The sequence below is a fragment of the Tasmannia lanceolata genome, unplaced genomic scaffold (genome assembly GCF_043159265.1).
Source record: "Tasmannia lanceolata isolate RefF3 unplaced genomic scaffold, GAP_Taslan_0.1 ptg000019l, whole genome shotgun sequence".
Classification (NCBI taxonomy): domain Eukaryota; kingdom Viridiplantae; phylum Streptophyta; class Magnoliopsida; order Canellales; family Winteraceae; genus Tasmannia; species Tasmannia lanceolata.
The window spans coordinates 14,033,997-14,058,537 of record NW_027518696.1 but is presented as its reverse complement, the minus strand read 5'-3'; the positions used below and the strand labels follow the sequence as shown (position 1 = coordinate 14,058,537).

The 24,541-nt window shown below is 38.2% G+C and overlaps 2 protein-coding genes across 3 annotated transcripts in view; one reads left to right on the top strand and one right to left on the bottom strand.

Annotated features, from left to right (window-relative positions):
- Positions 1–615: 615 nt before the first annotated feature.
- LOC143853273 (putative microtubule-binding protein TANGLED) lies at positions 616–2,018 on the bottom strand. The gene is made up of 4 exons (XM_077362994.1): positions 1,852–2,018; positions 1,614–1,756; positions 965–1,023; positions 616–870 (listed from the first exon to the last, which is right to left on the bottom strand). The coding sequence occupies exons 1-4, from the start codon at positions 1,897–1,899 to the stop codon at positions 755–757; spliced, it is 366 nt and encodes a 121-aa protein (XP_077219109.1). The 5' UTR covers positions 1,900–2,018; the 3' UTR covers positions 616–754.
- Positions 2,019–10,678: 8,660 nt separating this feature from the next.
- Positions 10,679–24,541, top strand: part of KAPP (kinase associated protein phosphatase) — a 29,405-nt gene continuing 15,542 nt past the window's right edge. Inside the window, exons 1-8 of one of the 2 annotated variants that reach the window (XM_077362177.1) lie at positions 10,679–10,888; positions 14,158–14,347; positions 14,526–14,723; positions 14,841–15,016; positions 15,113–15,265; positions 20,307–20,450; positions 20,521–20,582; positions 23,677–23,812. In XM_077362177.1, the coding sequence (XP_077218292.1) occupies positions 10,745–10,888; positions 14,158–14,347; positions 14,526–14,723; positions 14,841–15,016; positions 15,113–15,265; positions 20,307–20,450; positions 20,521–20,582; positions 23,677–23,812 (1,203 nt within the window). In that variant the 5' untranslated portion in view covers positions 10,679–10,744. Of the gene's footprint in view, positions 10,889–14,157; positions 14,348–14,525; positions 14,724–14,840; positions 15,017–15,112; positions 15,272–20,306; positions 20,451–20,520; positions 20,583–23,676; positions 23,813–24,541 lie in introns of both variants that reach the window. The other variant, XM_077362176.1, reaches the window with a different exon arrangement.

The window sequence follows — 24,541 nt, the reverse complement described above, 5'->3', positions numbered from 1 at the left end:
TTACTGTACGAACCACACCATAGGATGATCCAAACCATGGACGGCTTGGATCATGCTATGCTCTGGACGGTACGCTTCAATTTGAAAAAATATCGGTGGGGCCTACGATTGGGCCTTAATGTTACTGTACGACCAACTCCATAGGATTATCCAAACCATGGACGGCTTGGATCATCCTATGTTGTGGACGGGCCTTAATGTTACTTTACAACCAACTCAATAGAATGATCCAAACCATTCATTTGATGGGCCACAATGTAAATAGGTTGTGCCAAAAAATCATTTCCATAGGATGATCACAACCCTACAATCTATAGAGGTTGCATAAGATGTAGTTTCTATTTAGATCGGAGGGCTAGGATCAACCTATGGAAATGACATTTTGGGACGCAACCTATTTACATTTATGGCCCATCAAATGGACGGTTTGGATTATCCTATGGTTTGGTATGGGAGGGGCCTACGTTGTTCAAAGATGGGCCCACCAACTGTTCCAGTTGTGTGTATGTGTGGAGAGAGAGAGAGAGAGAGAGAGAGAGAGAGAGAGAGAGAGAGAATGCCCATATTTTAAGTGTAAATATTGATGAGAATGCAATTGGAAGAGTTTCAAAATGGTTCATGAAATGTTGCATAATTCAATCTTATTACTGCATGAAAGTATGACACCCACCATCTGATTTGTTAATCAGTGAAGTTTTACATTTTCACTCTTCTTTTGGACCTTAAACGACTTGCACCCCCCGTGAATCGCCCACTAGTACTCCACATAATCATGAATCTTCATTCCGGTGACCACTTGATTAGCCTGAAGAATTTCCTCAAGTGTTTCTCCCACCAACATTGCCGTCAATGACTTCCGACGCCATTCACCTGAATCAATCAAAATTTAATAGAAATCTTTAGTATTCCTCTGTTAAGATTATAGAGTATATGGAAGTTCAAAATTTTCAATAAATATTCTTACCCAATGTCTTTTCTTCCAAATTTCCGGACGAATAAATCCGGGAGGCGGTTTGCTTGAGCCTGAACCCCAAAATGAAATTTAAAAAAAGCATTTGAGATCAATTAGGGTTATTAGGAAACAGAAACCCTAAATATTTCAATTTAAGGTTTCTGTTGCAAAGAACACCCGAAAGAAAAAATCAGAATAGCAAAAAAAAACACCATTTGAAAATAAACCCAACGAAGCAAAATATAGTGAGAAATTACAAACTTTGGAATCTTAAATTAGGAAACAGATTCCTAAAATTGAAAGTAAATTACATAGGATAAATGCCCTAGTTTGTTTCCAATTTAGGGTTATTACGAAACATAAACCCTAAAATTGAAAGGAAAAAAAAAACCCAAAAATTGAAAGGCAATTAATTACATAGGACATACTTCCTAGTTTGTTTCCAATTTAGGGTTTAGGAAACAGAAACCCTAAATCGGAAACAAACTAGAACATGTATCGTTTCAAATTTAGGGTTATTAGGAAACAAAAACCCTAAAATGGAAAGAAACTAGAACATGATGTATCCTATGTAATTGACTTGCCATGATAGAGTTTCTGATGATTCCAATTTAGGGTTTCTGTTTCTTAATATTTGAGCAAAATTTTGAAATTTGGGTACCTTTGAGATTGTTGGTTGCATACATTAGTGGCTCTTAAATAACCTCTGGTACTTCGAGGAGTGAGATCCATCGCAGAAAATACTTTCTTTCCTCCTGACACCATGGCCTGGAGTTCTTGCAATCGAGCCATGCACTGATCCACCTTCAGAAACAAATGGAGGAAAAGGAAATCAGAAATTACAAAGAAGAAGAAAAAAATTTCTCAGGAAAAGGGTGGTCTTTGGATGGTGTTCTTACCTTATTTATTGTTTCCCAGATCAGATTAGGGTTTAATGAAGCTTCCATTTTCTTCTCCTTCGCTAGGGTTTTGCCCACAATTTTTCCTCCAGAAAGGAAAATTCAGAATCTCTCTCTCTCTCTCTCTCTCTCTCTGTGATATTTCTCCCGTCTCTCTCTCTGTGATTGAGTTTCTGAGACGGTTCCAATTTTAATGACAGTAGTACCTCTCGCTCTCAAAGAGAAATTTGCTAGGAAATTTCGCGGGAAGCATTTAGCGGCTGACTTTTGCAAATGAGAACAGCGATGAATAAATGAATAAGACAAAATTGGTTGAAAAACGCCGTTCTCTCGTGGCGCGAAATTGCCTGGCAAATCCTATTGACTGCTGGTTAAATACTTTCTATTTTGTTTGTTACAACGGTCATTTCAACGGCCACTTTGTTTCTAAAAAGAACTCTTTACCACTTTACTTGCCTGAGAAGTTTTTGGGAAAACACACTTCCAAAACGGAGTTCCGTTCAGAAAATAAAGACGGAAAAGGAAGGTCATTTTCACGGTTATTTAACTTATTTTTGGCTTTGGTGAATATTAGCAAAAAACACCTTCTAGATTATTGCACTTTACAACCGAAAAATGTGGGCTGTACCGGTCGGCCCCGCAATAATTGTTCTCAGATCTTAACCGTCCATTTAATGGATCTTAACTGTCCATCTGGTCGGCACTCTTTAATTAATCATGTAGACCCTACTAAAGAGAGATTGTCATCAAACAAATTAGGAGTGCAACTTGGGTCGGGTTGGATCGGGTCGAGGCCAATCCTCCCAACCCAAGATAGCATTACCTCAACCCTAACCAAACCCACGTCTAAATCTCTCAACCCTAACCAAACCCGAAATCGGGTCGGGTTGAGTCGGGTTCACCTTGGGCCAAACAGAAAAATGGAATAACCCGAAGGAAATCAGATAAAAGTAGAGGAAGGAGGTCGGGTTGAATTGCCAAGGCCTCAACCCTAACCTAACCCGAGCCAGAATTGGGTTGAACCTATCTGGTTCGGGCTGAGCCCGACCCAAGTTGCACCCCTAAAATAAATGGAATGTTCGAGAAATTATATGATGAAAGGCCTAGGAACAGGGTGGTACGATAAAGGTACCACCCTTGATATTTGATCCAACAACATCCCCTCAAAAAGTGAGCTGCTGTTGGATCAAATATCAAGGATGAGATGATGAGTAAGTGTTCATGAGGCCCTTCATCATATAATTTCTCTTATGTTTGTATTCTTTACAACGTCCTAGATTATGTTGATACGAAGGTGGTGAGTCCAATCACCAGATGTTAGAGTGCCTTTATATTTATTTAAAGGGGCTTTTACATATGAACCTTGTAAACCCTACTTCGTTACTGCAATCCCACATCTAAATCAATTTACATGTCTCTCCCATCTTTATTGAACTTATTTCATTTTAGCTTATCTTACATTGAAACTCTGAAATTAAAAAAAGGGAAATGATTTCAGCGCTCCACTGTCTGGATAAACATGCGCTCGTTTGTTTGTCGTGTAGTATTTAAAGGGTTTTAAGAGCTTTTTGAGAACCATAATATCCTCTCACATCCCTTTAAATACTGCACGACAAACAAGTTGAGCGCATGTTTATCAAAACAGTGGAGCGCAGAAATCATTTCCCTAAAGAAATGGATTTGCTAGACCACCGCAAAAGGCATTTCGCAGCCAGGCTATTGCATGTATGAGCAGCCACACGGGCTCATAGTTTGTCCTATTCATTTATTCACCTGAGGTGGCAGCTCTCACATGCAACTAGGGTTGCAACTTGGGTCGGGTTTTACGTGAGTTGCAACTACCCAACCCAAAAAAAATCATGGGCCGGGTTTAGGAATCTCAGGTTTTTTTAAAATTAAACCAATCCGGCCCGACCCAAGATTTCTTCTAGGGTAGCGTGGGGTTCTAGAAAACCCGATCCAGTCTGACCCGAGTTGCGACTCCAATTTTTTGTAACTTTCACTTCCATTATGATGATCATCCAAATTAACCATTACTAGTCAATGCAACAACACAAATTTCTTAACGCGATTAGAGTTAATACCAAAGATTAAACATCATTGTGATGTGGGCATCGTGCATGTGCATACACGCCTCTACGATTGTTGATTTATTATCATATTTCGGACGTCTTTGGAGAAAATATTGTTTATGAAGATGCGTTATATAAGTTCAACCATTGTATTAGAATAGATCATGCACCATAAATTCAATGATTGGAGCATAAATCATGAGGAATGTATCGTGAATGTAGAAAACCCCGACCCAACCTGACCCGACCCGGCCCAAGAAACTATCTTGGGTGGGATTGGTTTAGGAATCTCCAATGTTTTTTTTAAAAAACCTACTCGGCCTGAGATAGTTTCTTGGGTGGGGTAGGGTTCGGGAAAACCCAACCCACCCGACCCGAGTTGCAACCCTACATGCAACAGCCCAGTCTCCAAATGCCTTCTGAGATGGTCTCTAGCAAATCACAGCCCCCCCCCCCCCCCCCCCCCCCCCCCCAAAAAAAAAAAAAAAAACTATTTTCTAAAGGGGAAATGCTATCCGCACAACCATGTTTTAATAATTGCACAAACCTAGCTTCTCTTTTCTGTTTTAATTGACTTGTGAAGGCTTCGTGGGAACTGTAATAGCCTTTGACAATTGATGTTGGAGGTAAAATCAGCACCTCCCTTAGATGCTTGACACGTGGCATCGAGCATAATAGAAAACCAAACTTATCGCTTAGAAAGCAAGGGTAAGAAAGATTTTCTTTCTCCAAAGATTAGTAACCTTCTTTAAGAAGGAAAGTCCCAGTTAGGGACGACAACTCTCCTTCAAGGTCAATCGACCAGAATAGAAACCAATTACTCACAAGGAAACTTGGTACTTATCCGGATAAATATAGAAGTAATCTCCAAAGGAAATCGCCCAATAAGAAAAGACTTCTATTAGGCTGGTCTCCCGAACTATTGGGAACTCCTCTCCTATAAATAGCCCCCAATGTTAAAGGTACACATCTTCAACATCTCATAATCTCTATCAAGAGTTATTCTTCTCCAGTTCTCCTATTGCTTTGTTTCTCCTGTTGTTCCGATTTCTGACTAGAGCGGCAGAGTGGTCTCTCGGAGTCATAACTCCGAAACCCCTACATGTTTTCTGTGAGCGCAGGACTGCCATTGATCTGAGCTCTAACATCCATTGATCGTGGAACCAGATTTCGACATCATCAGCTGAAAAGATGGGTTAGTGTGTTGGTGATATCATTTCCCTTTCTAAATTACCCTCCTATCATAAACTAGGGATTTGCTAGGCAATTTCACCTCACAGCTAGGGGTGCAACTTGGGGGGTCGGGCTCAACCCGAACCCGATGGGTTCAATCCTATTTTGGCTTGGGTTGGGTTGGCATTTTCTCGGGTTGGGTTGTGTTAGGATTGGAAAAGCCAACCCAATTTAAATTCGGGTTGGGTTAGGGTTGAGGACTTGGCAACCCGACCTGAACCCGACCTTCCTCCTCTAATTTTATCATTATTTTCTCAGGATTGTGTTTTTCATTCTTGTATTTTTTTCATTTGGCTGTAGATGAACCTGACTCAACCCGACCCGATTTGGAGGCAGGTTGGGTTAGGGTTGACCATCCTCAACTCGAGGCTCGGGTTGGGTCAGGGTTGTGGGAATGCTATCTTGGGTTGGGTTAGGGTTGCCCTCAACCCGACCCAAGTTGCACCCCTACTCGCAGCTGACTTTTGCCGGAGAGAACAGCCACACAAGCTTGGCTTTTGTCTTATTATTTAACTAATCCAAGGTGGTGGTTCTCTATTGTGAAATGGATTCCCCCAAAATTGCCTAGCAAATCCGTATAAACTAATCTCAAAAATCCTTCACAACCGCCTCCGTCTTTGGTTCTCGACCACCTCAGGCTTCTCCTCTCCTCTCCTCCGCTAAGACATGAACCGCCCATCATCACTGCAACACCCACGACTCTGTTGTCTCTTCAAACCATCACTTATGTTATCGAGCCCTATCACCAGCAATAATGTCTCACCACGTCTCATTGACTTCACCCTGTGGTGTACCTAGGGCATACATAGGCTAGGGTTCGATATGCACAGCCTTACGTGGCAATCATAGATTGAAGAGTGAGATTAAGGGTATAATTACTAGACTTACCCAATATCTGTGTGATCATTAATGGATACGAGGTTAATCAATGTCTGTCGGAATAAGACACTGGAATCAAGATCTGATACCAATTCCGCTCGATTTCAGCATTTAGTTAAAAAGAACATAAACAAGGGATGGAATTGACATGAGGGCAAGATTAGAGTAAAAAATTATCGAAAACTATTTCCTGCCCGAGCAGAATGGAATTTTTATTAGATTTTTTAAAACCAGAATTCTATTTTTTTTTCTCATTTTGTTTAAGGGAGAATCAGAATAGAAATCAGAATAAGATGTTGATTTCGATTCTAGATGCAGCCCAAGTGACCTAGTGTAATATAGATGATTTAGTGTAGGCCTGGGTTAAGTATAGATGATTAGTAGTTAATTAAATTGATTGAGATCGGACCAATTAAATTTATTAGAATTATATTATGGGTAGGCACACCTGCACTTTTTTTGGCGATGCTTGCAGTAGTTTTTTGGGCAGAAATGGCAGCGGCAACTACGGTCTGGGATTGTGGGGCTAGTTTGTGAGTGTTATATACATTGGGAACACTGATAGAAGGATCCTGGGCGAGAAATCTTTGAGAAAACACACGATATTATTATATTTGGTTTTGAAAGAAAAAACAGAACATGCATACCTCTCTTCATAGCTTCCAATTGGGTATGCTCGCATTTGGTTTTCCATCGTTCATGTGATTTCTTTGCCTATAACAAGACATTGATACGCAAGACCGAGTGCAGAGCCCAGCCTTTCTTCTCACTTCACGTAGACGAGTCGATGGGGGGCTATATGCTGGGTTTTTGGCGTGGATACAAAAGAGCTTCATCTCTTTCTTTTGGCGTGCATGAGCAGAGGACCGGGATCCATATTTATAGAGTCCTTTAAGAGTCAACGTAGGAGACTCCCATCATGCTCAAATTCCTCTTGTCCTCTCTATCCCTCCGGCTTACGTTTCCATGGGAGATACAATCCCCTCTAGTTTATCCATAATCTCTATTCATTTAATGAACCAAAGGCCTACTTGATCTGAACCACAGATCTTTGCTCACGTCAGTAAAAATTAGGATTATTCCTAACAGTCTCCCACTTGGCCTGCAAAGATACCTTTGCTAAAATATGGATCACAACTTTTGGTGGCCAAAATATTCATTTAATCACAAAATTTCGTTCAATAAAACCACTAATAACAAATCATGTAACTATTGGGTCACCGACTCTACCCAATAGCCTACTCCATGGTTATATTGTCACAACTTTACCAATATAAACATAAAACCACACACGAAACGTAAACATGGTACAAAGCGGTCAATCACACAGACATTATGCCTCTTACTAACAATTCATATAATGGGCACAAGACAAACGGAGCTGCAAAAAATAACAATGACATTCAAAGAAGCTCAAATGTCCTCCAAAAGATCTCTCACTTTGAAGAACAACTTCAACTTCTTAGTCCTCGACGAGGAACCTGACAACACTGACGAAGAGTTTGCCAATGAGAATCCATATCACATAGAAGCAGAGTATCGCACACAAATATTAGGGAAGATGGTCAGAACAATTCATAGTATACATTGAATAGAGAAGACAATTTATCTGACGAATCGTATTCATAAAAAGAGGAAATGAAAGAAGGAAGCTCCCACCAAACTCCTATGAGTTTGGCAATGAGAATCTAGATCACATAGAAGCAGGATATCGCACACAGACAGTGGGGAAGATGCCCAAAACAATTCAGAGTATACCTTGAACATAGAAACCATTTTTCTGATGAATCAGATTCACAAAAAGAGGAAATGAAAGAAGGAAGCTCCTGCCGAACTATTGCGGACCACCCACAAGACAGGGAGATTAGTCATAAGAAAACTAGCAATTTGTCAAAATCCTCCGTTGAGGAAGAAAGGCTAGAGGAGGGAAATCCTACCATAATGAAAAAGATTCCAGGAAAATTGGAAGACCCCCAATATATTTGGAGAAGGAATTCTCATTTGACTCCAGCGTCACAAAAGGGGGAATTTGGAATTAGGTTCCAAGAAAAGAATGTCCTTCCCGAAGCCTTCCCAAATTGCTCAAGCAGACATGAAGAAAGGCTAGCAAGAATTCTGATATTCGAGCAAAATTTATGCTAGGTAAATGACCTTGGCACATATAAGATCCGAGTCTATGTCCTGGGTAACCTTATAGATCATTGGTGCACTCTTCCGGGTTCATCCTAGTCTTTTTGTCTTCCCTATCTTCTATGTTTTTGTGATAGTGCTGGTATTTAGCATACTTGAATTTAATATCTTTCTCTATAAAAATAAACCGGTGGGGCCCCTGCCAAACCCCATTTTAACTACAGAAAAAAGAAATATTTACTATTTGTAGACATTGTTTGGACGGTATTTTGTATTCACATGTCAGACACTGTTGGCTGTGAAATTTATAAAGACAAGCCGTTTTGTAATGTTTGACTTTCCTGTCAAATCAAGAGAAAAGGAAGGAAAATAAAGAATTTGGAATCCACATTTCTTTCCTTCTATTTCTATATTGCAAATGTGAAATGTCCAAGAGAAAAGTACAGAATGTGGGTATTAATTACCGAAAAATACAGATTTTGCGTACTAATTAAAGTAAGTATTAAAGTCGGGTGATTCTTCAAAAATGGGTGGAAAAAAGACCCCAATACCCTTCTCACATGATCAGAGTCCATGTATGTTGCCTTTCCTAACACATTCAGAACCAAACATCAATCATTATCTTTGCAGTATTATTTTATTATTTCTCACTTCTCTTGGCTATTATTTTATTATTTCTCACTTCTCTTGGCTGAGAACGGCTACGTTATTGAATATTTTATTATTTACACATCTCTTTTGGCTTAGAACGGCTACGTTATTAGATATTTTATTATTTCTCACGTCTCTTTTGGCTAAGAACGGCTAATATTTTATTATTTCTCACATCTCTTTTGGTTTAGAACGGCTACATTATTGAATATTTTATTATTTCTCACATTTCTTTTGGCTTAGAACGGCTACGTTACTGAATATTTTATTATTTATCACGTCTCTTTTGGCTGAGAATGCCGCCTGCATATCGAGTATGCCGCCGGAATATCAAGTACACTGCCGGATTTTCTAAGTTCAAACATGTGTTCCAAACGTATCAAGTACGCTGCCGAAATCTCGAATACGCCGCCAGATTTTCTAGGTTCAAACATGTGTTACAAACGAGGACGCCGCTGGAATCTCGAATACGCCGCCATATTCTAGAGTACCCGTCGGAATATCAAGTACGTTGCTGGATTTTCTGCATTGAAATATATGTTCCCAAACATATCGAGAACGCCGTCGGATTCTGGAGTACACCACCGGAATATCTGAAGTACATAAAAATATTTCCACTTGTCAATGATCCAACAGTTTATGCTTATTGCAAACGGCAGAGATTAAAACGAAACCAAGACTTTTTTGGGTTCAAACACATGTTCCAACGAACCAAATGATGATAGCTAAGGTCAAATGCATTACATGCTACCATAGTTTCTCTCAAAGATAATACTAAAATATAAAAAAGGTGGTTACAAATTGACGTGAGAAATAATAAAATATTCAAACCTAACTTGAAAGATAATGATTGACATTGGACTGTGATAATGTCAAAAGGGTATTGGGGTATTTTTTCCACCCTTTTTGAAGAATCACCTGAGTTTCATACTTACTTTAACTGGTACCCGAAATCCGTATTTTTCGGTAATTAATACCCCATACCATACTTTTCTCAATGTCCAAACTTCCTTCTATTTCTATATTGCAAACGTTCGAACGGACCGAGATGAGACTTAAAAGTTGTGTTTGGATTGCCAAAATGAGGTGCTAAATCGGTATTCTATTTCAATTTCACCCAATTCCAACATTTTGTCAAAAAAAAAGGAACAAAATTAGGGGGTTAGTAGGGGTGGCAATGGTTCGGTTTGACCCCCAAACCGAACCGAACCAAAATTTGAATCGGTTTGGCAAACGAAACCGAATTTTCGCTCTGGTTTTGGTTCGATTCCGCCAATTTTGCCACCCCTTACTCATAATCATTGGAAATATTCGGTTTCGGTTCGGTTTGATCCCCAAACCGAAACCGAATTTTTGGTTCGGTTTCGGCTCGGTTCTGGTTCGGTTCGGCCAATTTTGCCACCCCTAAGGGTTAGGCATTCTGATTCCACCCTAGTCAAAATAAAAATTTTATCGGAAAATTTCGAGTTAAATTTTATTTAATTTTATTTAATTTTATTCCTTACTGGAGATTCCTCTTCCTCTTCCTCATTCTGACAATCCAAATATTTGGAAAAGAGTGTTGCTTTGGAAACCTGTTTCCTAACCGAGTAACCCAACAAATCCCTATTAGCCACGTGGGATAGGAAGGGTATTTTTGCCATTAAAAAAAAATTGCTAACGCGTGAAGGGGCAATTTGTTTTGTCCATGGCCGGTTACCATATCATTTTTCCTTGGAAAATTTCTGATTCCACGTCTATTGAGAAGAGTAAATGATGTCATATAACTTTTCCATTCCCAACCAAACAGAGAAAAATTGAGAAGTAAAGAAAAAAGAGTAGACCCAGAAGAGGTTAGAATAAATGCGACCATTTCAAAGCGTCCTTCTCGCTCGCTTCGCTCTCTCTCTCTCTCTCTCTCTCTCTCTCTTTTGTCTTGTAACAGAGCGATGGCTATGGCGATGGGCATGGTTGAAACCCTAATCGGTCTTTTCCTCCTTATGTTCGCTCTTCTCCTTCTCCTCTTTATCTTGGTCTGTAAGCCATGGCGATTCTTCTTCTCATCCTCTTCCTCATCCAATCGTTCGATCAAGGTAAAATCAGCTCAATCTCTCTCTCTCTCTCTACCAATTTTAACGTCCTAGGTCGAAAACACCTATGTCGATTTTATGCGATTCATCGGAAGAAAAAAAATTCTAGAATTTAATTTATGTATTGAACTTTTGTGGATTTGAATAGGAATGCAAATGGGGTTTCCTAATTGCATTCGAACCCTTTTTTTTTTTTTTTTTTTTAAAAATTTTTGTAATGTTTGCCAAGTATGTAGTGCATAGGAAAATTGGAATTTCGATTATAGAGAATTGGGAACAAGTGATTTTTTATTTATTTTTGCCTTTTTTTTTGTATTTTAATTTAGACAAGGTAGAAATTAGAAACGCACCAGTTTCAATTAGAAATAATTTTGGAGGTATTAGGTGGTTATATGATTTTTCTTTGCTTCTGTTGTATCGGTTGCATTCCAAATTAGGGAAACTAAGGCACTGTTCTTTTTAGATTATGACAACCGATTGTCAGTTCCAAACATATTATTTGGCTCAAAATTGCATTTAAATTTGAGTCCAATAATAGGTTTCAGGGCTGGCAATCGGTTGCCATAATCTGAAACGAACACCGCATAATGGATTAATTATCCTTGTTTCTATCAGAAATAATTGGGGAGGTATTAGGTGCTTATAATTCTTTGTCTTCCATTTCATATCCTGTTTGTCGGTGGGTATAATGAGATGGTATCTGCACTCCTTTGTTTTGACAATGGAACCCGTTATGTTATGAAACTCTATTTTGCTGGTTATTGATAAATTTGGGAAATTTTATGGTCAACCTGAATCTTCCTTTTCCAACAATGTTATGTAATTGAATTCGGTGTTGCCATGCCCCAACTTTTCATCTATGTTTCAAGGGTACTTTTGTTAGGCCAAGACTCCACATTGATATGCTATGATACCTAATTATGTACTGGATAGAGTTTGATACTTCTTCGGCCTTGCTTTGTTTGTTTTTTCCCTGATGAATGTATCCAAATTTACCCTACATGCTCCTTTTTTTTAATATTTTCCTACATGCTCCTATAAATATCTATTTTTCGGAAGGATACTTGGTCCTGGTCTGTTCGTAGATATGAGGTAGATTATAACTATATCTGTTTCCACAATCAGATTTTGACATCCATATCCTTATCATTATCTATGCTTAACAGATTTTGAGCATTTCTATGGTGCATAGATTTTCGACTTGAGGTTTTGCTTGCGAGTCCTTCAAAATGACAGTTGGCAAGTCATGTTTAAGGGAAAACCTTAGTGGCCATGGAGTGGTTGAATTGAACAGAAGATTGTGTAGCATCACAACAAAGTCTTGCCAGTGCTGGTTTATTTGTCTCTGTCAAGTTTCAATCATTGAGAAACTTTAATTTCTAGCAATAACATCTTAGTTTGCATATGAGTTTATCTGCTACACATATAACACACGAGTGCTCATCATCCCTGATGCAGGACAATACCTAATCTAGGGAAAATCCTACGCTCCTAATGGGATAATGGTTTTAGGAAAGGCTTAGGGTTAACTCGGAAGACTCAAAACTTCTAAAGGGACTAACCTAGGGCTGATTTAATGAAGGTTTAATTAACGGGCAGCATCAATATCAAGGCTTAGAATGCATTCAATAATTAGAAGGAACATAATTAGCATGAAATAAACCTTATACAATGCAACCAATAGGTAAAGCTCTTTCAGGTGAATTGTTAATGACAAAATTAGGCCTAAACTATGTTTTACACATGCAATCAATTAAAATAACTAAAAGCTAATGTAGTACCAATGAAATAGATGTAACACAAGCATAAAAGTAATAATATCCAATGAAGAAAAACAAAAAAATGTCTAGCAGGAGTAAAAGGCTAAAAACGGTCCAGTTTTGGGCTGTAAGGGTATTTTGGTAATTTGGTAGATCTAAGATTTTGGTTTGATATTGCTATCCAAATCTTAGGTTAAGGTTTAGAAGGTAAAAGAAAGGTTAATCTAGGGTTTAGGCTCTGATTTGATGGTAGGTTTAGGCTAGGGTTCACTAAAAATTAGTTTTAGGGCTTGAAAATGGTGAAAATTGCAGTAAGACTCAAAAGGGGTTTAAAGTTAGGGTTCTTGGGTGTTTAGGCTAAGGTTTAATCATAAAAACAATCCTTCAAAATTTCATAACAAGATCTTGGAGAACAAGGGAGATCTATGGATTTTGGGTTTTTCTAGTTTTAGGGTGCAAGAAGAAAGAAAATAGAAAATCTGATTTACTAACCTTGTTTGTGTTGATTTTATTGAAGAAATAGAAGAGAATAGATGAGAGGAGATGAGACAAGAATGGCTCCAAGCTACCAAGAGTAGAAGAGAAGAAGAAGTCCAAGCCACAATAGCTCTCACAAAAAATTCTCAACTCTATTCAATATTCAAAAGTCCATTACATTGCTTTCATAATATGTATTTATAAGAAAAGAAACCGTGGAAGATAACCTAAGACCTAAGCAGCTAATCTCAACCATTCATCTAATCCAAAGCAAACTAAATAAGGTTAAAAATTTATCTAAAATAGTAATCCTGTAATAGACCTATATCACTTCCTAAAAACACTCATAACTTGCTTAAATCACATCCAAATCATGTGATCTTGGGCTCATTAGATAGGTAATTGAAAAACCTTTCTAATAATACAATTAACACTCCAAACGGATGAGATTTGATGCCTAAAAAGTAGGCTACAAATAAAATGACGAAAATAGAAAGTAAATAATAAAAAAAAGACGCCTATGTCTGTGGCCCATGCTAGAGTGCCCGCTATCAGCCTCGTCCACGTCTACGCTTATAAACCTTGAATCCTCCTCCTTCTTTGATGTCCCCATCAATCTCGTATCATTTCAGGGGGTCCCACCACTCCCACCAATGGGACGGGCAGAGCATGCTCTCCCATGGAGGACTGATCTTTTTCCCTATGTTATTAACTGTTTAGCGATTCTTTTGCACCCTACAATTTGAAAGGTCAATTTTACTTTATGATCATCTTGAAATACATAGGACATTTTCTCTTTTAAGATTTATGGTTCTTGTAGAAGAAAATGTGATCCCAAGGCTTCAGGTGAATCTTTCTCAAACACTTCTGTTGTTAGAAATGCCAATCAATGTAACTGTGTTGCCTACTTTACATTTTCACCATGAGAAGTTTTAGTTGCTTCCACCTATTTAAAGGAGACTACTTCCACTGATTTGCAAATAGGTCCTGCTTGGCATGGAATTTATGTGTTCTTTCTGTTTACTCCTTTTGCAGGCTGATGACATAGAAGAGCCTCTTTTTTCGAATGATTTGAACCTGGGACCGAGCCAAAGCAATGACTTTGCTGGAAGTCATGTTTTAGTGGGCCCCAGTGTTCAAGGTGAAGGAAATTTCTGCTCACCAAGAACACATGGTCTCTTCAATAAACAGAGGCTTCTAGCTGCAGACGTACATGTGAGCCAAGGTATACCATCTTTATCTTGTCATTTCGGTTTACATTCTTCAGACTATTGTATTATCACTATTTTTAGAGTTTCTTTTACAGATTTAAAAAAGATGTTTTTTACACTGTTGACAAAAAAAGGAGAAATTCAGCTCCTCCTCCTGAGCTACTGCAAATTACCTGTTTCTATTTCTTCCAGGTCCTAGCCTGGTTCTGGATATAATTTCTGATCTTTCAGAAGATCTGCTAGTTGGTCATACACTAAAACGTCCATCTGTAGCGGGTTGGCCTGTTGAAGACAGAAATTTTTTTAGAAAGGAAGAACCAAATAACTCGGCATCCGTCTTTGATGATGATGGATATCGAGTTTCCGTGCCCAAGAGTATTGCAGATCAACGTATTCTCTCTAACTCATGGATTTGATTGATTTTGTTAACCAAATGACACTTGGTGTTCTGTTATTTCTGCTAAGTTTGTAAAAACATGTCATCCTATCTTTTTGTTAGAAGTGCAGGAAGCAGCCTTACTCTGGAGGTTATATCTGGTCCTTCTTGTGGGCTCCGCTGTTTCCTCCAGTCAGCAAATACTGCTCGACTTCCCCTGACCCTTGGAAGAGTTCCTCCGAGTGATTTATTACTGAAGGATTCAGAGGTTTCGGGGAAGCATGCACTTATAAATTGGAATTTAAATGTAAATATCGTGATGTTAATTTTCTGTCTTGCCTGTGTTACGTTTGTCCTATATTTGTCTATTCACTATTAATGGTTTTGTATTTTCTGGTGGCAGAAATTGAAATGGGAGCTTGTGGATATGGGTAGTCTGAATGGAACCCTCTTGAATTCTCAGGCAATCCACCAGCCCGATTCAAGTCATAGACATTGGAGTGAACCCATTGAGCTTGCAAGTGGAGACATAATAACTCTTGGCACAACATCAAAAGTATTAGTGAGTTGAAGTGCCATTTCTTACATTTTTAAATTCTTCGAGTAATAGTTTCAAATTCTCAGAAAAATAGTATTGAAGGTGCTTCCTGCATTTGTAACGAAAAGATGGGATGGCACAGACAGATATATAACATCACATAGTCCTTTTCTCTGGAAGCCGGCAGTGAAAAATCAAATTATAACCATCCATAAACCTGCTCGTCCTGCATGATTAAGTCCACCCTTTCTTCCTATTCTCCATTTTTTTTGTATGCTGTTAAATGCTCTGAAAACTAGGTCAGGAATTCGAGGTTGAATGAGAGAAAAGAACCTCTTTGCCCAGGGTCTTAAGCTACTGTAACATTTTTTGGGCTCTCTGACTTGTGGATAGCCGATATGTTATCATGTCAATAACATATCAGATCTTGGTATGCAAGGACTCATCGCTCCTCTTCGACCTTTGATAATTCAATTCTAGTTCCATCTGGTGTATTAAGTGCTTAACTTTGATGAGAGCAACAGAGGCAATTGTCGTTCATATGTCTTTCTTTTTGTTTTGTTTCATAGTATATTTTGGTGTTTTTGCGGACTTAAGAGTATTGTGTGTGGTTGACTTGTGTGGCTTCTTCATCTTAAACCACCTTATCAATGTAAAGTGTAGAAGGTACTTGTGGACTTTATATAAATCCTAGATAGATATATTGGATTGATAGGGAGACCATGTATGCATCTCATGCATTCAGAAAGCTGAATGAAATTATTGATTTTTTTTTTGAATGGTGAATGAAATTATTGATAGCCTTGCTAATCATCATATCTTCCTATTCACTGATTATTTTGGACCTTTTCTTTTTCTTTTGGTCTGTCCTTTTTCAGGAGGCGTTTAACCTTTTTCTTTTTTTATTACTCATTCTATTGTTTTCAAATAGAATAATGATCAGCAATGGCGAGCCTTGGTGCAACGGTAAGGTTGCTCCATTGTGACCTGGTGGTCACGGGTTTGAGTCACGAAAACAGCCTCTCTGCAAAGCAGGGGTAAGGCTGCATACATCTAGCCCTCCCCAGGCCCTGCAATTGCTGGAGCCTCGCGCACTGTGCCGCCCTTTATTCTGTTGTTTTCAAATGAATACCACAAATTTTGCTGAAGAAAATATATTCCTTGATTTATTCATGTCGGACTTCGTTTGCAATTGTTCTTTGCATCAATGAGTTGCACATGTTTCTATTTTCTATTATTTTTTAGCTGATAAAATAAATTTATTAAGGGAAACAGCTATACAGGAAGACAAACAAAACAAAAGGGTGGCCCCGTGCACGAGGCTCCCGCCATTGCGGGGTCTGGCGAGGGCTAGATGTACGGAGCCTTACCCCTGCTTTGCAGAGAGGCTGTTTCCGTGACTCGAACCCGTGACCACTAGGTCACAATGGAGCAACCTTACCGTTGCGCCAAGGCTCGCCCTCACAAACAAAACAAAAGAAGAACCATAAATGACTTATACAACAATCCTATACCAAATATGGTGATAAAAAAATAGGAAAATGATAAATGCACCCCTTTTCATTACTTTGGACACCCAGAGGCAGTGTACGTGGCAATCAGGTCGGTTGAATCCTTCCCATGTGAAGTACATCAGCCCCTCTGCAGTCATAGATACACTGCAGCCGGGTGTCCCAATTAATGAATAGGGGCGCATTTATCACTTCCCAAAAAATATGGCAATAGTAAGTCATAACCATATGTCATTAGTAAAAAATGCATGCAGATTGTACTTACTGCAATGTAGGTCTTCTAGACTTTTGGTGTGACGGAAATTGTCTTGGTTATCCTGTCCCATCCAGACCCCACTTCAGTTGATCAAGTTATTGAACATCTTATATGACCCTTTCCAAAATGATGGCTCATCTCTTTGCTCGATGCATTATATGCATCATCCATATAGTCATTGGGGATTTTGTTTCCATCCGCGATTTGCTCTAATAGGTTATTTATCAATATCCTGTCTATTTCAATGTGCCAGATAGTGTTCTTTCCTCGATCATCGAAAAGTAAACAACTGCATTGTTTTCAACAAATCAAAACCCAGAATATTTTTTAAACACAAGAAGCAAAAGCGTACACTGTATACAATGAGCTTAATGTAAATGCAAAATAAATTACGGCCGTTATATCCTAGTGTTGACAAGTATCTATGATAGGAAAAAAATTATGCAGAGCATGTATGATAGAACAAGGAGTAGAGTATGCAGGGTAGAAAAATTCTTGGAAAACCAAAAATTAAGTACAGCATAATGTAGATGAGAAGGGGAAACTATACTCAATAAAGAAAATAGATAAAAAAAAATTAATGAATAAACTTACAGGGTGTAGAGAGTATGTATGAAAAATCAATGAATAAACTTACTGGGAGTAGAGAGTATGTATGATAGAACAGAAATTCTTCTTCTCGAGGATGTGATTGGAGGTCTCTGTCTGTGGGAGGCATTTGGTGCATTGCAGAGATCTGCAAGTAAAAAAAAAAGTGACTACAAATAAGATGGAAAACCAACAAATAAGTAAAATCTAGCCATTAAAAAAAATTAAAAAAAAGTTAAACACAGCTCTATGTTAATTCATAACTTCAACCCAAATCAGGTGAGCAAATCAGAAAGTCAGGGAATTGAAAAAAAATTCGAAAAGAAGTCTTTTTTTGCTTGTCAGGACTTCAAGTCAAATTAACGGAAAACCAGAAAAAACATTTAAAATAAATTCGCAAAGAGACAGTAACCAGATAAAATAGGAAAAAAACAAATCAGCAATACAAGTAATAAAATCCCAAGAGAAATTTTACTTCTTCATCCTGCTTGCAACGCAAATCAGCAATACAAATCAAAACAAGACAAGTCCTAGAGAAATTTTACTTCTCCATCCCGCTTGGAACCAAAATCAGCAATGCAGTCAAACCAAGACAAGTAGTAGAGATTTTTTTATATGCTTCTCAATCTTGCCTGCAACCCAAATCAGCAAAACATATCAAACCAAGACAAGTCATTCATAAATAGAAGAAGACACATGTTATTTTTTTTTTTACAAAAATACCAACCCAGATAAAAAAGTGTTTAAATTAATCTTCTTTTTCCATCCAAAAATACCACCCAGATAAAAACAAAACCAATAGAAGAAGAAAGGCAAACAGAAACAGAAGAAAATAGGGAATAATAAAAAACATAACAAAGCCTTTTGTTTCATCCCAAGTAATAAATAGAAGGATCTGTTGCCTGTGAAATGGATTTTGCCCTGACTTGTGATTAAATCTAATCTTTAAAGCTCATTCTTTGAAACCCTAGATTGATGGCGACTTGTCAAAGATGGCGGAAAACCAGGAATTTTTCGGGGGGTGGTACCGAAGGCGGGTTGCTGGCTGGTGAGAGAAGAGAGAGTATTCAGGCGGAGATAGAGAGAGGTTGTTTACTTGGCCTCCAGTGAGAAACACCATGCGATGGAAGATGGGGTGGGGGTTAGGCGGGGCGGAGAGAAGAGACGACACAATATGCTCACGAGTCGCCTCAGAAATGGAAAAGGAAAGCCATTTTCCTTTGTTAGGAGAAGAAAACCTAGCATTGGAAACAAGGCGTCACACCAGCCAACAGGGATTCCATTTTGCTTTCCAGGTGAAGGAAAAATATGGTGAGTGATGCAACTGAGCGCGCGAAAAGGGAAAGGGTAGAGAAAAAAGGCACCTTCTAGGGGATTTCCTTGGTAAGTGATGCAACTGAACGGGGCTTCATGTTTTTCTCCTTCCAAATTAGACATAAAATACAAGCTAGCAAGGTATTCCAAAGATACTTGGAACAAATGTTTCTCATGGGGTGGCACCACCATTTCCAAAAGTCACAAATCTTAGACAGGTTCTGGTCCTTCTGGAAGGCTGAATATCGTAATTATTTATCTATTTACTTCTGATCAAAGCAAATGAATCTCTTGATATTTGATTTTCATTATGTTGATAAAGCTTTTTGAAGTTTGATCACTTTATATTGAGATGAAAACTTAATTTAGATATCTATACCTTATCGCAATGCTATGCCCAAGTTGCAAAGTTATTTGGAGACAACCGAACAAAACTGATATTCTTCACCTTGGAAGAAGAAAGGGAAAGTTCTTTGGTCTTTATGTCTCTTAGCTACCTTGTGGGTCCTATGGAAGGAAAGGAATGCTAGAGTTTTTGATGGAGTCTCCAGATTGCCCTATTTCCTTTTCATTCGAGTTATTGTGCTAACTATAGCTTGGGCGAGAAGCCTTCCTTTATTTCGTTTTGTCTCAGCATATGACCTTTGGGAAGGATGGAGGGTAATCTGTCTTAGCAAGGATCAAAGAGGTACTATTGTTCAAGTTTGGCAGCCCCCTACAAATGAGATATGGAAATTGAACTTTGATGGATCTAGCATGGGGAATCCAGGGGCATGTGGTATTGGGGGGGGGGGGGGGGGTCCTAAGGGACCTAAGGGGAGATGTTTTATGGGCATTTTCAGGGCCAATAGGAGTGGTTGATGCTAGTGAGGCAGAAGTCAGAGCGGTTCATCAAGGAATTATGCGGCTGAGAAAGGAAGTTCTTAATCGAGTGATTGTGGAGAGAGACTCCTTAAATACAATTAGGTGGCTAAAAGGCTCTACCATTCCTCCATGGCGGTTTGCTCATTACTTCGATGAAATCCTTGATAAAATTGAAGGTTCCTCAATAACTTTCAATCATGTCAAGAGATCGGCTAACGTTGTAGCAGATGGTTTGGCCAGAGATGGGGTAGATAGGCGAGCTTTGGAGTGGTTTGATTTTTTGCATCCTTAATTTGGGAATCTATATTGTACTTGTTCTTTTTCTTGGCTTATCTTTTTTTTTTTCTTGAAATGGTGATTTTTCTTGGCTTATCTCTTGTATTGTATTCTTCTGGGTTGACTGTCTTGGTGGCCTTTTCTCCTCTTTAATAAAATTTTGCTACCATTAAAAAAAAAACAATTACAGAGATTTCTAATTATTCCTTTTGTTTTGTCCATAACATCCACATTCCTTCACTTCTTGCAGGTTCAAATTACGTCTCATGCTGAGCATCACATTCCCTTTGGAGTTGGTGTGGCTTCTGATCCTATGGCTATGCGCCGAGGAGGAAAGAAGCTTCCTATGGAAGACGTGTGCTATTATCAGTGGCCTCTTCCTGGAGTTGAACAGGTTTACATTTTACTATATTTTATTCTGGGATCATTTTGTGCATTATCCTAATCAAATATCTATGTTGCAGTTTGGAGTGTTTGGCATCTTTGACGGGCATGGTGGAGCAGGAGCAGCCAATGCTGCAAGCAAGTTAGTTTTTTCTGTCAAAATTTAGTTTCCGTTGAAATCCATTCGAAGTGTTGTTTCCATTGAAATCCATTCCAACTATAGTTTCATGCTGTAGATAGTATAAGGCCCTTTGCAAAATTATAGATTGTAGAATCTTCTGATTAAGACAATACGTTCCAAGAGTAATTTGTTTCTGTTGGCCCTATTTACCTCTCCTTAGACACCATGATATTGGAAATTTATAGATTGTAGAATCTTATGAGCAAAACCATTTATTTCTAAAGAGTGAAGTGTTTCCATTGCCTTTAATCTCTCTCTCTCTCTCTCTCTCTCTCTCTCTCTCTCTCTCTCTCTTCTTAAACACCATGCACATGTTATACTAGACGAATAAACAGATATTTCTGTTCATTATTGTCTGCTCTGGTTTGTAGTGCAATGTTATTCGTTAAATGATGTTTTCGGCCTTTACTTCAATTATGTTTTGAATATAAGTTGATCTAAAACAATTTTATTTGATTATCTCTTAAATCAACTTGTTCAATGAATTGGATGTAAAAGAAAGATTAAGCATTAGGATAAATTGTACAGCCTCTTAAAGATCATAACATGTGGAAGAAATGTTAGATTGTTTTCAGAATTTTCGTTGGTTGCTGAAATATGGGATGATTGTTGATACCTGATTTGGCCTTTTGCTATGATTTGTCCGACACTTCGAATTTATTGCTGACTCACGTGTCCTGCCGTGTCCGACATGACACGCGTGTCCACACGTGTCGACACTCCTTTGGACACTTTTACTTGTATTGGTGGTAGTGTTAGACTTAATGTGGGTATGTGGACATGTTTTTGTACTGTGTCAAGTGTGACATTCTGTTTTTTTTATTGAATATTGTGTTTACCTCATTTAGACAACTCGTACCCATGCCGAAACTGAACACACGAATCCATATCCACAAATCATGATTACATATACTTTCTATTTTAGCCATGTCCCCGTTTCTAAAGTTTGGAGGTTTGCCGTGTCCGACACTCCGTGTCCGTGTCGACACGCGACACTCGTGTCCGTGTCCACAAATCATAGGCTTTTTGTGACTAAATTTGCGGAAAAATCAAGTTGGTGGATTTACTTGCGTAATTCCCAGTTACGCCAGCCTCTTGTTAAGAGTTATAATAGGGTACTTTCTTGGTTCTTTGCTGTTGCAAGGTGAAGTCTATGGGAAGGTAAAGAAGGGATTTGCCTTTAGACTAATAGTGGTTCACTTCAGGATAGTGGTTCACAGTCGAGAGCTACTCTCCAAAACTGAGGAATCTTTCTCAAATAATTTCATTAAGGGTTTCATCTTGAAATTAAGTTAATTTCAAAGCAATCTTCTGCACTATAGTGCAAATATAGAATTCTATATACCAAGTAAAATAATTATTTGTTAATGAATATAGAAGTTGGTTAGAATTTCGAAGTAGCATCTGGGACATATTTCTTGTGAGGAGAGAGAAGAAAGTGTATGGGAGTGAATATTTGTTCCTTCCCCGGCGCTTCTTATTTGTAAATAATAACACGTTAGAAAATTGTAACCTTCATATTGACAACTCTTTTAACACCCCACTCCCACCCTCAAGCTAGCATAGACGTCAATCATGTCTAACCTGATTTCATAATTTGATAGAGTCGTCCTCTTTGAAGCCTTCGTAAGCATATGCAAAAAGCTATTCTTTGGTTCTCACACAGGGTGTATGTCTTTTCGTCATGAAATATTGGTTTGAAACATTGAATAAAATGTTTGTGACAATTTGGTTGTCACACAGCATCATGGTGGGAAGTTTCGTATGAAATTCTGTCATTGTGAAAAAATTGTTAAGCCAAATAAATTCGTGTGAACCTTTGCTCTATACTCATCCCCGATGGAACCTTACAACAAGTGACTGCTAACTAGTAAAAACCCATTCCTTTTTATTTTTCCATGTTCCCAGGTATCTCCATAGAAGGGTAGTAACCTAGTATGGATCTTTTATCATAGTGATCGAGCCCAATCTACATTGAAGCATCTAGAGATGTGAGGATGCTTGGTTGAAGCATATTAAATTCTTCATATAAGTGACCCTCTTACATATCTGAAAGCCACCTTTGATGCTTGTTTGAAGCATATAAAATTCCTCTTATAAGTGATCCCCTTACATGAAACTGAAAGCCAACTTCCATTCAAGGAATGCATTCTTAATTTGACTCATGACTCCCATTGAATTGGCAAGGTTTGGCTTATTGACATGGGTATTATCTTCCCAATTAACCTTTCATATCCACATGGGTTGAAAGCCCTCTTATTGGAACTCAATTGGTGAGTCAGTTCTATAAGGGTGTGAATTGATTTTTCTCTCAAATATCTTGTCCTTGCAATGAGATCCGTGGCATAACATTGGAAAACTGGATGTGTGAACTCATGAGTCATGAGTCACACTAAGTCTACCCATTTTTACACTACACCGAGTAAAAAACTAGCATAAGTTTTTCTTTTATGGAAAAATCCCAACTTGATCTAGATTTTTTGAGTTTTGGCATGACTTACTGAATTGCCAGAGTAGGTAAAAAAAAGGAAAACCCCCTTCCAAGTCATGAATTTTCGATTCATTATAACAAGAATTGGTCACGTAAGCCTAGTTGTTTGTATTATCAAGTTGTCCTTTGGTTTTATATCTGCAAGCATCAATGCTAGGTTTTGTTTTGATGGAGGGTTTTGCAACCATCCAGACTCCACAAACAATTGGAATCTGACTCGTGCGTTTGCATGTTTCCTTCTTCTTCAAAATGATTGAAGCTAATGATGGTGGGTACTATCACTTGGCCACCATGGATGGTGTATAGTTATACTCAATGAATGGTAATAAGTAGCATATAAATAGCAGAGAACCACAAAAAATACAATGTTTTCACCTTGTCCCTGATTCGTAATGCCGTTTGAGATGCTTCTTTTCATTTCTGGCTTGTGTTACCTTCATCAAAAGAGTTGGACTGTTGCCTGAGAGGTTATATGTTGTTCCACTTTCACTGATTTAAGCATTCTTTAATTTTTTTTGGGTTCAGATATTACAGCTATTAATGGTTCATTGTTATATTGTGCAGAATGCTACCCAAGTTTGTGGCAAAAACTTTATCTGTTTCAGAAAGAAGAGACAGGGTTCTTACCTTTCGTGATGCTTCGGAAGTCCTGAGGGATGCGTTTTCTCAGACCGAAGCATTTATGAATCATCAGTATGAGGTTTTCTCGCATATCGCTACTTTTCTTTGTGTAATTTTTTTTTTATGATTTATAATGTCTGTTTTGTTGTTCTAGATATGTGCATGTCATTATTAATAGTATCTACTTAGAGGTCTGCATGCTGTTTTCAGTACTGATTGACTGGCTAAAATACTAACAGTGGTGGCATATTGCACAATTAAGTGCTCACGAACTTAGCTGTAATTATTAATCTATATCATCTTTTTCATGTACATTAGCAATCTTGGCTTCTCTCTTGTCGTTGTTTGCCAAATACCCATTCTGCTTGAAAAGGTTGTGAATCTTGACGTGGATATCACATGTACATTATAGACTTAATTTTCCATTTGCAAAATTATACGTTCCAGTTCACCGCAGTAATTATATTAAGAATTGATGTTTCAATGACATGTACAAGAAAGTCATGTATCCTTGGTGGAAGTTCCTTGTATGCTAAAATCTGTGACTAGTGTAATGAATTTGGTGGTGCAAAGTTGTTATATGGCATCAAGGATGTCTATTTGTTAAAGGTCTGTAAGTTCATTTGAGAACAAAAGCTGGTTTAAGATTCAGTTATGAGTTGCATCTGAGATTGAAAATGTTTAGGCTTTGAAGATGATTTCTGCACAAGTTGCTGATATTAAAATCAAGTACAATTACAGGGTTGCTTCATGACTAGAGTACAATCTACCACTTTGTGGTTGTTTTGCAGTCGTAGTGTTGATTCAA

Excerpts from the sequence above, each read along its gene's own strand:
- LOC143853273 (XM_077362994.1), bottom strand. The coding sequence starts at position 1,899 with ATGGAAGCTTCATTAAACCCTAATCTGATCTGGGAAACAATAAATAAG. Across the intron at positions 1,757-1,851 it reads TCTGGGAAACAATAAATAAG|GTGGATCAGTGCATGGCTCG; the intron begins GTAAGAACACCA and ends TTGTTTCTGAAG. Across the intron at positions 1,024-1,613 it reads TGCAACCAACAATCTCAAAG|GCTCAAGCAAACCGCCTCCC; the intron begins GTACCCAAATTT and ends TTTGGGGTTCAG.